Genomic DNA, 13822 nt, shown 5'->3' with positions numbered 1-13822 from the left:
TTTCACAAAAATATTCATAAAAGGTTTAAGTTTTTCATTTTTTAAATTTTGATTTCTCGGCAATTTGCCGTGTAGAGCTTCAAATAGGAATTTCTGCGTGTGCGTCAGCTTGAACTAGTCTATGTGATGTCAAAAAAAAAAGCTTGAATAAGCATACCGAGTTTGTGCTGGAAACAGCTAGGTAGAAGACGACGGAAGCCCGTTCTCCTGTCACTTGTGATTTTGTTTCTGATGACAAGCCAGTAGTTTTTTTCACCTGCAAGTAATTAATAACCACGCGCGCTAACATCTGGTGTACTACGTGCTTTCTCTCACACAGGACACAGCGAAGCTACTAATTTGGCGCTCTCGACTGCAGGAGCCTTCCGCACATTTCCGTGCAGGAGAAACTTCTCATCGTAGGAGCGTTTACCCATCCAACATTCCACAAGAGTAAACGAACCAGGTAAACAACAAAGAATGAGTACCTTGTGCTGGACATGGACGCAGAGCTTGCCACACGAAATCTAGTGGCACCACCCGATTGGATGAAGAGTTCTTGCCAGCCTGGTCCATCGAAACTAGAAAGAATTTAGAATCATTTTTCTCCTATTATATCGCGTGCGTGCACGGTGCGGCCATGACCGGCAGGCTACGGTCCACGGCGCCCGTCCCCGCGTCTTTGGCTCCTTCAATTCAACCTGTGGACTCGTCGCACGTACGGTGCGGCCATGACCACCTGCATATGCACGATGCTTCCGGCGCTCCGGCAGGGAGCACGACTTTTCCTAATTCCATGGATATAAATATGGTGCACGGGCGTGCACCTCAACCACCAGCAACGCCGTCGATCGTCACAGGCGAACCAGCGAGCCGATCGTACAACTTTCGTAAAGCGAGAGTTCAGGAATCTCTTCTCAGGTGGTCTTAGTTTGAGGTTGCCAAGGTCCAGCGTAGCCATGCCGCCGGCCATGCAAGCAGCGGAAGGGGCGGGGCAGAGGAGGAGCGGCCCCCGGATCCTGATGAACGCCGCGCAGCGTGCCCTCAGCCGCGGCGCGTCGTCGTCGCTGGGGAGCCCCAGGTCGCCGCCGCCCTCCTACGGGAGCATCGTCACCGTGCTGAGCATCGACGGTGGCGGCGTCCGCGGTATCATCCCCGGCACCATCCTCGCCTTCCTCGAGGAGAAGCTCCAGGTACGTTCCCAATTGAAGACACTTACATGCACGCACCTTTGGCTTTGTGTGATATAATTCACACTGCTAGTTCTAATGAGTTGCCATGAATATACGTATTTAGGAGCTTGACGGACCGGAGGCGAGGATCTCCGACTACTTCGACGTGATCGCCGGAACGAGCACGGGCGGTCTAGTGACGGCCATGCTCAGCGCGCCCGATGACGCAGGCCGCCCGCTCTTCGCCGCCAAGGACATTAACCAGTTCTACCTCGACCACTGCCCCAATATCTTCCCTCAAGCCAGGTTACACAAATCGCATGCACGCACAAATCTATCTCCAGGATGAGAGCCTATGCATGCGTGATCGACCACATCTTGATGTATGTATGTTCTATGGTGCGTGCAGCAAAGGGCCTTTTGGCTTGATGAGGAGCATGATGGGACCCAAGTACAACGGCGAGTACCTCCACACGGTCGTCAAGAAGCTCCTCGGTGAGACGCGGGTCGGGGACACGCTGAATAACGTCGTCATCCCAACCTTCGACATCAAACTTCTGCAGCCCACAATCTTCTCGACTTACAACGTATGTGATGTGTGAAGAACAGATTACTAATAAGCATGTTGCTTGCACGGTTGCACCACACCTGCTGATTTATATGTGAAACATGCATATGTAGGCCATGAAGGATAAATCAAAGAATGCTCTTCTATCCGACGTCTGCATCAGCACCTCGGCTGCGCCGACCTACCTCCCCGGCCACCACTTCCAGACAGAGCACGAGGACGGCAGGCCCCGGGACTTCAACCTCATCGACGGTGGCGTTGCCGCAAACAATCCGGTGAGTCCGTCGTGCTAGCACGGCACGCCACCTCAATTAGTGAGACTTGTTAACCTAATTAATTAGCTTATCATCTAATAGTATAACAGTTAATTAACTGTCATCCGGTTATGATGTTGATGTATGGAAACAGTTGACTATCATCCGGTAATGATGTTGATGTATCGAACATTCTCTGTTTGACAACTGACATGGATACATTACAGACCCTGCTGGCAATGACGGACGTCAGCAAGCAGATCCTGATGGGAAACCCAGACTTCTTCCCCATCAAGCCCGCGGACTATGGCAAGTTCATGATCCTTTCGCTGGGAACCGGTACCGCCAAGATCGAAGAGAAGTTCGACGCTGCTGAGTGCGGCAAGTGGGGCCTTCTTGGGTGGCTCTACAACCGGGGCGCCACACCCATCATCGATAGCTTCAGCCAGGCCAGTGCCGACCTTGTGGACATCCATGCCTCTGTGCTCTTTCAGGCGCTTCACTGCGAGAAGCGATACCTCCGGATCCAGGACGACGAGCTCAAGGGCGAGACGGCCTCCGTCGACGTGTCAACACCGGAGAACCTCAACCGGCTCGTCGACGTTGGCAAGGCGCTGCTCAAGAGGCAGGTGTGCAAAGTGAACGCCGAGACGGGGAAGAACGAGCCCGACCAAAATAGGGGCACAAACCAGGAGGAGTTGGTCAATTTCGCACGCATGTTGTCAGAGGAGCGCAAAGCCAGGCTTCGGAAGGAGGGCGATGTTGAATTCTAGAGGCTTGGGGCATTCCTTAGTATTCGAATTTGATGAGACCGACAAGCACTACCTATATTATTTGTATAGATAGACATATTTGTGTACATATTAATTTGTTGATAGTCATTTATATCTGTTAATTCGTGTAGATATTCATTCGTTTGTCCAATATTCCTTGTATAAACTACTGCGTATATGGCATGGATGTTCCGATTTGTGAGTTTCTTTCATTGCCCATACATGTTGGGTAACTGTCACTTGGTTTTTTCTCAACCTTGATCAATGCATGACAATGGCGGCCGTTCCCACATTATCATCATCACCGTCATCTTCATCTCCGAACATGTACTCCTCGTCAACAAGCGCTTTGTCATCTTTTATTTTTGTGAACTTGTTGAACTTCTTCTTAAGTACAGTCCTCTCGGACTTGTCTTCATATCTCTCACAATCCACAACAAAGTTCGCGGGTTACTAACCTTGAGCAGGTCCGGCTTTGGAATGATCGATTAGCCACAAGTAAAAGGCATTTGACTCGTAGCGTACGTGACTGATCTTGCGCAGCTCATTTGATTTCGTACGTACAAAAATAATGGTCAGCGTGCTTCTCGCGCCTGGATGCATGTGCCGCTTCCATCACTGCACATATGTATCAAGTACGGTACGTGTCCAAATCTGGAATTAAATTAATGGCGACGCGCCACGCGTTCGGTATCCATGCATGGGTGTCACACGGCTACATATACGGGCTGAGAGCTACCCATCTTCAAACGCACAACCAAGCTTAGTAACCAGCAATGAAGATGAAGAAGAGATGCATTGTTCCTAGCACCCTGCTCCTGCTTTCACACGAGCCACCTTCCTCGTCGTCTCCGGCATGGCGGCATCCCATCCACGGTCACCGTCGCCGACGATATGGGCGCCGACATTCTCCTGCCGAGCCAAGGCAAAGGTGACCATGCCTGCCGACATTTCCTTTTTCCTTGTTCAGTTTGCTAGCTGGTGCAGGAAGAAACTGATGACAGCTTTGGCTCCTTAACCGAGGATTTGCAGGCCGGGCAGGAGTGGTGACCGTGGCAGCAGCGAAGAAGAAGGGGGGAGAGGAAGACTGGAAGAGAGGCCGTGGAAATGCTGCGACATCGGTCTGTGCTACAGGGCACTCCTGCGGGCGTGCCGCTGCCTTGACGAGGTCGAGCAGTGTGCTCCGACCTGCAAGAGCTGCGAGCCGGCACCGTCCGATCCATCCCCTCGCGTCTGCAACGACCGGTACACCGGCGACATGGGGCCCACGTGCACGGAGGCTCTTGCCGCCGGCGGTAACTAGCGCGCGGCGCTGATCACCTGGTCAACGCCGTCCAGCCTGAGCTTGAATCGCTACGTGCCTAGTCGTGGCGTATGTGCTGCGCTGCACACACGCCTAGTAGTGCAGGCTGCAGTGTGTGAGCAATAAAATAAAAACGGAGTACGTGACAATGTTCAAATGAAATGGTGGCTCTTTTGGTTTCATGCAGTTTCGCCTCGCGGAAGCTATTTCTATGTAACTATTAGGATGGGATATGTTATTCTCTTGAAGTTGTAGTTGGCCCTACGGTAAATTATATTAATCTACTTTATCCTAACAAAATTATTACCACAAAACTAGACCAGATGGCATTGTTTGGCGCCGTGCCGGTGTCGACGGTTGGCCTGGTAAGGATAATGCGGATCGCTGCCATGAAGACAGGTCGACGGTTCATTTCTGGTGGCGGCGGCTTCTAGAACGTGTGCAAACGATGCATGCTTAAGGTGTGCTAGAGCGGATGTGAGCTCCCAGTACACCATGCATGTGGCTCGGTGATGCCCTCGGATCTAGCTGGGGCGTTGTGATGGCATTCTCATCGTCGAGATTGTAGGTGTGACGTGATGATTTCAGGTTATTTGATGTATACTTTTGCAAGATGTTTGTTGAATAATTTAATAAAGATGGTTGTGTGAATCCTTTATGCGCATCACCAACGGTAATCCGTAAATTTCTTCCCACATCTGTCTGCGGATAAGGGGACCAGTCCGCGGATATGGATGTTCGGTGAGCGATCTAAGAAGTCTTCATAGAAGACAATTTTAACACGCTTGCAAGAACAACAAGATGTAATACAGTACATACTAACACACTTGATTTTCAAGTCAAACCTGTCTGCCCGGGGTAGAGCCAGGATTTAAATATGAGGGGGGGGGGGGGGGGGGGGCAACAGCCCCCAGCCTCCGCCAGTACCTCACTTGCCACAGAATTGATGATTTTTGGTAAAAATGATAGTTTTAGAGTACCCTATCCACAAATGTGATGGTTTTGAGCAATTTACTGTTCTGTAGTGCGTGCAGCAAATGGCCATTTAGGTTGATGAGGAGCATGATGGGACCAAGTACGACGACGAGTACGGTGTACCTCCATACGATCGTCAAGAAGCTCCTCGAAGACACACGGTCCGCGACACGCTCAACAACGTCGTCGTCCCCACCTTCGACATCAAGCTCCTGCAGCCCACCATCTTCTCCACTTACAACGTATGTGATGTGTGAAGAATAGATTAATAAGCCATTCCTAGTAGCGTGCTTGTCACCCATTATTGGTACATGCATGCACGCGTGTTGCTTGCGCGGTTGCACCACGCCCATTGAATGACTGAACTATATGGAACTTGAATGTAGGCCATGAAGGATAAGTCCAAGAACGCTCTTCGGTCGGACGTCTGCATCAGCACGTCCGCTGCGCCGACCTACCTCCCCGGCCACCACTTTCAGACAGAGGGCGAGGATGGCAAGCTCCGGGACTTCAACCTCATCGACAGTGGCGTCGCCGCAAACAACCCGGTGAGTCCTTTGTTCTTATAAATTCTAACACGACAAGCAACCTCGATGAAACTTGATAATCTAAACTAGGCTTATAAGCTAGTAACAGTTGACTTATCTCGATGTGACGTTAATGTATCATTCGTTCTCTATTTGACAAAATGGCATGGATACAGACCCTGCTGGCTATGACGGATGTAAGCAAGCAGATCCTGATGGGGACCAAGGACTTCTTCCCCATCAAGCCGGCGGACTACGGCCAGTTCATGATCCTTTCATTGGGCACCGGCACTGCCAAGATCGAAGAGAAGTTCGATGCCGCTGAATGCAGCAAGTGGGGCCTCCTCGGGTGGCTCTCCAACAAGGGTGCCACTGCCACACCCATCATCGACAGCTTCTGCCAGGCCAGCGCGGACCTCGTCGACATCCATGCGTCTGTGCTTTTCCAGGCATTGCATTGCGAGAAGCGCTACCTCCGGATCCAGGACGGCGAGCTCAAGGGAGAAGCGGCCTCCGTCGGCGTGTCCACGCCAGAGAATCTCAACTGGCTCGTCGACGTTGGCCAGACACTGCTTAAGAGGCAGGTGTGCAAGGTGAATATCGAGACGGGCAAGAACGAGCCCGACCAAAACAGGGGCACAAATGAGGAGGAGTTGGTCAATTTCGCACGCATGTTGTCAGAGGAGCGCAAAGCCAGGCTTCGACAGAATGGTGGTGTTGAATTCTAGAGACTTGGGGCATTCCTTACTATTCAAATTTGATGAGACCGACAAGCACTATATATTATTTGTATATAGATATTCACTAATCCGTTCGGTAGTCGTTTATATTTTTTGATTTGTGTAGATATTCATTCGTTTGTCCAATATTTGTTATATAAGCTACTGCTTATAGACATGCATGGATGTGCTCATTTGTGGATTTCTTTCATTTTTCCTACATGATGTGCCTATCACTTAGTTTTTTCTCAATCTTGCATAGAGTTGGACAGTCAACGTACAGGTCTTGTATATCATTTAGAAGTTTATAAGTCGCATATTCTTGTAGTGAGTAAAATGCTCCTGCTTATCTGCCATTTTCCGGCCCTGGGATCAAAATTTAAGTACTCATCTAATCTCTGGGAAAATAAAAAATCAAATGAAGACAAGGATGAAGCCCCTCCTACGGACTCGAGAACAACTTAGAGTTATCAACCGGATTTGAGGGACCTAAAAAATGCTCGGAGCATTGAGGTGGCCTGGTCTTCAGGAATCTAGCCATTAGTCAGTTAAGATAAAAGGAATGTGTTTTGCCGTTTATTGCCTCTTGGCATTCCATTCAATATATGATTAGCATTACAACTTGTACAGCAAGGTAAATCTCTATGGGGTCAATCTACAGGATCCTAGAATCACTACAAACGCTATACGATCAGGATATGATACACATACGATCATATGCCATATATACATTAACATTCCCCCTCAATCTCAACCGGCCACAAGGTTGAGATTGCGTCGTAATTTCTCCAACATGATCTTTGTCGCAGGTTTAGTGAAGGCATCTGCCACTTGATCACCGAAGGACACAAAACGAACATCCAAAGCTCCTTGCGCCACCTTTTCTCTCACAAAGTGGAAATCCACCTCAATATGCTTTGTCCTCGCGTGAAATACTGGATTTGCACTCAGATAGGTGGCATCCAAATTATCACACCATAACACTGGTGGTCGTGGTAGGAACACTCCCAGTTCCCTAAGCACAGTTTGTACCCAAGTGACTTCAGCTGTGCCATTGGCAAGCGCCTTGTACTCTGCCTCGGTACTAGATCGTGAAACGGTGGGTTGCTTTCGAGCACTCCACGAAATCAAATTAGGGCCAAGGAAAACCACAAAACCATCAGTAGAGCGTCTGTCATCAATACATCCTGCCCAGTCAGCATCCGCAAAGACACTAAGAAGTGTGGAGCTTGACCGGCGAATGGAGAGTCCAGTGGCCAGAGTACCCTTAATATACCTCAATATGCGCTTGACTGCCTCCCAGTGCACATTAATGGGTTTGGCCAAATATTGGCACACCTTGTTGACCGCAAATGAAATATCCGGATGAGTAAGAGTAAGATACTGTAGTCCTCCAACCATACTGCGATAGCGGAAGGCATCATCATCAGTGAGGGGAGTACCAAGATTCGCTGCCAACTTATCAGTGACTGACATGGGAGACCTCCTTGCAATTCTCCATATGAGCACGATGAAGAAGATCATCAGCATACTTTCGCTGAGACAACACCATTCCCCCTGGATTGTAGGTGGCCTCAATCCCAAGGAAGTACGAAAGACGACCAAGATCTTTGATGGGAAAAGACCCAGCCAAAGTGCGAAGCAAATGATCCACTGCACGGGGGCAAGAGCCAGCAATAACAATATCGTGAACATAGACCAACATGTAAATGACAACAGCTCCTTGCCGAAAAATAAAGAGGGAGGTGTCAGCCTTGGATGAATGAAAACCAAGTTGGTGCAGCCGAGTAGTGAGACGGGAGTACCAAGCCCAAGGGGACTGTTTGAGTCCATAAATAGACTTCCGAAGCTTGCAAACATGATGGGGATACCGAGAATCCTCAAACCCCAGGGGCTGCTGCATGTACACATCCTCGTCAAGCAGACCATGAAGGAATGCATTATTGACATCAATCTGACGCAAACACCAGCCCTGTGAAACAGCAAGGGATAGCACAAGCCGAACAGTGGCCGATTTAACAACCGGACTAAAAGTGGCAACATAATCAACACCATATTGCTGAGTAAACCCACGAGCAACCAGTCAAGCTTTGTACTTATCAAGAGAGCCATCCGACCGTTCCTTGAGTTTAAAAATCCACGTACAGCTGACGACATTGGTGCCGGGGGGTCGAGGCACAAGCGTCCATGTCTCGGTGCGCTGAAGAGCAGAAAACTCCTCGCGCATGGCAGCTGTCCAAGCAGGATCAACGAGGGCTTGCCGATGCGTAGTCGGAACAGAGACAATAGCACTGAAACCGCGTCGATATGGATTGTAGCGGACAGTACCGTCCGTGAGAATCTTGGGACGTCGGATGTTGTTCTTGGAGCGTGTGCGAGTACGCTCCAGCGGTGATGCAGCCGAAGTGGCAGGCGACGACGAAGGAACAGCGGGCGTAGGCGATGACGAAGGAACTGCCGCCGATCCCCCTTCGGTCGTATCTGCATGCACATGCATGCGAGCAGATGCGTCAAGTGAGGGCGCGTCGGATGTGGACACTTCAGGCGCGTCTGGAGCAGGCGTGACTCGCCCAGCTGCCGCGGGCGCGTCGGCGGTGTCGCGCATCGGTTGGGGTGGCTGGACCACATCCGGGCCATGCAGTGAGGAAGCACCAGCGGACTCAGGCTGGTCATAGTGGGGAGTAACTTAGACTAGTGTCATGCATATGACACTAGTCTAAGTTACTATCTCCATAGTGCAAAGTAACATAGTACTAGTGTCATAGATTGCTTCATTTATTAGCTTATAGACTCTTTTTTGTCTCGGGAAGCGCTATGTTATAGTAACATATTATGTTACCACAAGCACCTCTTTCCTCATTAAATAGTTGCCACATAAGTAAAATTGTCTTGGGATATGTTAAGTTACTACCTAAATTACTCCCACTATGGCTAGCCTCAGAAGGCCCAGCAACCGATGGTGACGGGGCGCAGGCTGGGCCATCTGTCTGCCGCGTGGCGCAGGCCGGCTGGGTGCATGGCGGCGTAGCATGCACGTCGTTTACACCGGTCATGCTGGTCGTGGAGGAGGGCCGCGCTGCTGCACCTGCAGAATAAGATTCAGGAAACAAAAAACACAGGTTGTAGTTCCTCACATTAGCATCCTGATCTACTGGCTCATCGGAAGGAAAAGTCATCACAGGAGGATTTAAGAGAGACAAATCAGGACACACACTAGTCGCAAAAGGAAAAACTTTTTCATCGAAAACAACATCTCGCGAGATATAGATGCGACCAGTGGACTTGTCAAGACACTTATACCCTTTATGAAACGGACTATATCCGAAAAAAACACACATCTTGGAGCGGAACTCAAGTTTCCGGGAATTATATTCACGAAGACTAGGCCAACATGCACACCCGAAGACACGAAGAAAAGAGTAATCGGGAGTGATGTTAAGGAGGCGTGTGAGTGGTGGCATATTGCGAAGGGTCCGGCTAGGCATGCGATTGATCAAGTAACATGCGGTGAGAAAAGCTTCATCCGAATAACGCAAAGGAAGATTGGAGTGAGCTAGGAGAGCAAGCCCGGTTTCAACTAGGTGACGGTGTTTTCGTTCAGTAATACCGTTTTGTTGGGATGTGTGTGGACATGATATGCGATGAGAGATACCAACACGCTGAAAAAATTTATGCAAGCGATGGTATTCGCCTCCCCAATCGGATTGAACCGCACGAATTTTGTGTTGAGGAGTCGTTCAATATGGGCCTGAAAATTGTAGAAAACTTGTTCGACATCAGATTTATGTTTGAGAAGATAAATCCAGGTAAAACGGCTAAAGTCATCAACGAAGCTAACATAAAATTTAAAACCTCCGGAGGAGGCAAGAGCAGGCCCCCGCACATCGGTATGAATAAGCTCAAGCGGCTTCGAAGAAACACGTGAAGAATTATTGTAAGGTAATTGATGACTTTTGGCGCGTTGACAAGCATCACAAACGAAAGTATCATGACTCGACGAACAAGGGAGTTTATTTGACTGAACGACGGACTCAACTACATTATTTGAAGGGTGACCCAAACGATGATGCCACTGACTCGATGAAGATCGAACTCCAGAAAACACTTGACGTGAAGATGAGGATGATGGCCTACCATACGGGATGGGGTAGAGACCATGCCGACTTCTACCGTGAAGAAGGACCCTCCTCGTGATTTTGTCCTTCACACAGAAGAAAAATTTGTGAAATTCCACAAACACTCGGTTATCCGAAACTAGACGATAAACAGAAAGGAGATGTTTGTGAATTTCAGGAACATGCAACACATTATTAAGATGGATGGGATCACGTGAGCGAGCTAGTTTAGTATGACCAATGTGAGAAATTTTCAAACCTGCACCGTTTGCGACTTGAACTTGATCCTTCCCACCGTAGCGCTCGTGCATCGTCAAGCGGTCGAGGTCGTTGGTGAGGTGGTCGGTAGCACCGGTATCGAGGTACCAGTTGTTGTCGCGGTGACCGTACGTCATCATGTTGCCGCTGCGATGCTCGTCCGACTGGTAGGCGTGATTGTAGCGCTCGCGACAGTCTGATGGCGTAGTGCCCCTCCATGCGGCATATCTGGCACCGGGGTGGGCGACGGTTCTGGCCGCCATTGTGGCCACCATTGCCGCTGGTGCCACAGCGGCCTTCATTGCCACCATTGTGGCCGCCGTTCCTATTTGAATGATTGTCGTTGCTGTTGCGGCTGCCATCACGGGACCCATTGCCATGGCGCATGGCGTTGTTGGCGGACGGAGAGTAGTTGCCGCTGTTGGCAGCGTGCTGTTCCTGGCGGGCTTCAAAACTGAGAAGGTATGAGTAAAACTCAGAGAGGCTCACTTGGCCGGTGAAGACAGAAAGAGCTGTCATGAGTGGGTCGTACTCCTGACCCAGCCCACCGATGATGTGCCCGATGATCTCGTCATCGGACAGTACATCGCTGACGGTGGCCAGCGCATCCGCATAGCCCGCCATCTTGTGGAAGAACTCTGCCGCTGACATGTCGTTCTTCTTCGTGTGCGACAACTGCGTGCGAAGTTGACGCACGCTGGCCCGGTTCTGAGCGGCGAACATGGCGCCGAGGGAGGACCAAACGGCCGCCGACGAGGTCGCTCGCGTCATCTGGGCGAGCACTTCCTCCGTCATGGAGGACAGGAGCGCGCCGAGCACGGCCTGGTCAGTGTGCCGCCATGGCTTGTACTCGGGGTTGGGCACCGAGTGTGCGGCGTCACCAGTGCCCTGGACGACCGTCTTCGGTGGCGCAGGGACGGACCCGTCGAGGTAGCCGAAGAGGCCGGCGCCGGTGAGGTTGGGTATAACCTGCACTTTCCATAGCAGGAAATTGGCGCGGGTGAGCCAGACGGTGGTGAGTCCGACGAGCGACGGCATGGTGGTGGTGGGGCCGGAGACGATCGCGCCGGCGGTGGTGGTGACGAGCGCGCCGGCCGTGGTGCCGGTCATGGCGAGAAGATGAGATCGGGCTCTGGTTACCAAGTTAAGATAGAAAGAATGTGTTTTGCCGTTTATTGCCTCTTGGCATTCCATTCAATATATGATTAGCATTACAACTTGTACAGCAAGGTAAATCTCTATGGAATCAATCTACAGGATCCTAAATCACTACAAACGCTATACGATCAGGATATGATACACATACGATCATATGCCATATATACATTAACATAGTCGGGCACTATTTCGATCGTTTCTCATAACATGCATGCAGGAGAGAAGATCAGAATTGGTTCTTTTTTAGAGAAAAGACTCGGCCCAAGCCTGACATAGGCTCGGACCAAACCCGGCTTTCAATTAACAAAGGCATCAACTGGTCAGGATTACATGAACTAAATATAAATGAGACAGAAAAGAACAGCGAGAAACGCCTGAAAGATACAAGAGGGCAATCTGAATTTACAACACATCGCAGAGATAGTTACTAGAGATACATAGTTAGAGCACAACTAGCATAAGCAGATGACTGCAACTCTCAGGCGCAAAGGACAAAGAGGAGGAGCACCACTGGGACAACTCGAACTGAGTGGATGGCATGAACAAGGTTGAGCTCTGAAAAGGTAAAAACAACACCTCCCTCCACCGCCGTAGAGGGCCACAACCCTCTTGTCTTGGGTGGAAAGATGGCGTACTGTCGAACATGGGAGGCGCTCACCGAGAGGTAGAGATAGACTATCCCAAGGTCTAGATAAAACACAGGTCATGGCCTGCTTGACGAAGATAGCATACCAAGAAGATCAAACCTACCCGAGCCTGGAACGTTTAAAGGAAGCAGGAAAGTCACTGAGAGCAGCAGCAGAGATGCGGACAACAGGGCATTGAGACACCACACCGACATTGCACCAGCCGCTGGCCAAACCCCACCTTCAGGAACCCACACCCGAATCCAAAGTTTCCCGGGCAACGCCACCATGGAGGGAACACCACACACGACGCCGCCACTGCCAAATCTAGGCCAAATTTTGGGTTTTCACTTCGGAGAGGAAACAGAGGCCGCCTCCAAGAATGAAATGCCGGCCAAGGTTGAAGTCGCTGACGGGCCAAACCAGCCGGCTAGGGGTTTCCTCGGCCCCGATCTACACCACCAACCCGAAACTCCACGGGATCCAGCAACAAGCCGTAGGATAACAAACGCAGAGGGGGGGGGGGGGGGGCGACAGACCTCCCGATTTGGCAAGGAAGGAGGCCTCCACGCTGCAGCCGCCAGGAACCGATGCCCAGCCACCCCCGTGGTTGAGGATGCTAGCCCGAGCACCACGTGAACGCCGTCCAAGGCAAGAACGGTGATGCCGCACCGGCAGGGGCTGCCGCCCCATGGATTTAGACCTCGTTTCTTTTGGCAGTCTGATGAGGCCAAGAAAAAATACCGCCTCGCGCGATGGGATATCCTTTGTCGACCTAAAGACCAAGGGGGTCTAGGTATTAAGAACTTGGAAATTACGAATAAATGTTTTATGAGCAAATGGTTGTACAGGTTAGAGACAGAGCCGGAGGGCATGTGGTCTCAAATCCTACGCAATAAGTATTTACACTCGGAAACGCTAGCCCAAGTTACCATCAGACCGACTAATTCATCGTTCTGGAAGGGACTTATGAGAGCGAAGGATATGTTCTTTCGTATGGTCAAATTCTTGATTGGCAACGGGATGTCAACAAGATTTTGGGAAGATACATGGTTAGGAGAGACGCCTCTGGCCTTACAATATCCCACCCTATACAATATTGTGCAATGTAAGGAGGATTACGTAGGTATCGTCCTTCAAACTATTCCCTTGAACATCCAGTTCAGACGTACGTTAGTGGGTGAGAGATGGACAGCATGGATGCACTTGGTTCAGAGATTGATTGGAGTTCGACTCTCCGACATGCTAGACTCAACACAATGGAAGTTAACTAAAAATGGGATATTTACGGTGAAATCTTTTTATACGGATCTGATCAATTATGGGCCCCTCTCTAGGTCACTACATATATGGAAGGTTAAGGTTTCTTTCCGGATTAAAATTTTTATGTGGTTT

General features: G+C 50.2%; 1 protein-coding gene and 1 pseudogene across 1 annotated transcript; both read left to right on the top strand.

The window, feature by feature from the left end:
• The first annotated feature begins 640 nt into the window (after nt 1-640).
• On the top strand, nt 641-2958 carry LOC125529935 (patatin-like protein 2). Its single transcript, XM_048694363.2, has 5 exons — nt 641-1172; nt 1276-1457; nt 1561-1738; nt 1833-1994; nt 2201-2958. Exons 1-5 carry the CDS (start codon nt 939-941, stop codon nt 2744-2746), a joined length of 1302 nt encoding a protein of 433 aa, XP_048550320.1. The 5' UTR covers nt 641-938; the 3' UTR covers nt 2747-2958.
• Nucleotides 2959-3602: 644 nt separating this feature from the next.
• LOC125529937 (patatin-like protein 1) lies at nt 3603-6398 on the top strand (annotated as a pseudogene).
• Nucleotides 6399-13822: the final 7424 nt, after the last annotated feature.

Source organism: Triticum urartu, chromosome 3A, assembly GCF_056163025.1.
Source record: "Triticum urartu cultivar PI428250 chromosome 3A, HENAU_Tu73, whole genome shotgun sequence".
Taxonomy (NCBI): Eukaryota; Viridiplantae; Streptophyta; class Magnoliopsida; order Poales; family Poaceae; genus Triticum; species Triticum urartu.
Note: the sequence above shows the minus strand (reverse complement) of the source record. Positions and strands in the feature narration are given on the sequence as shown.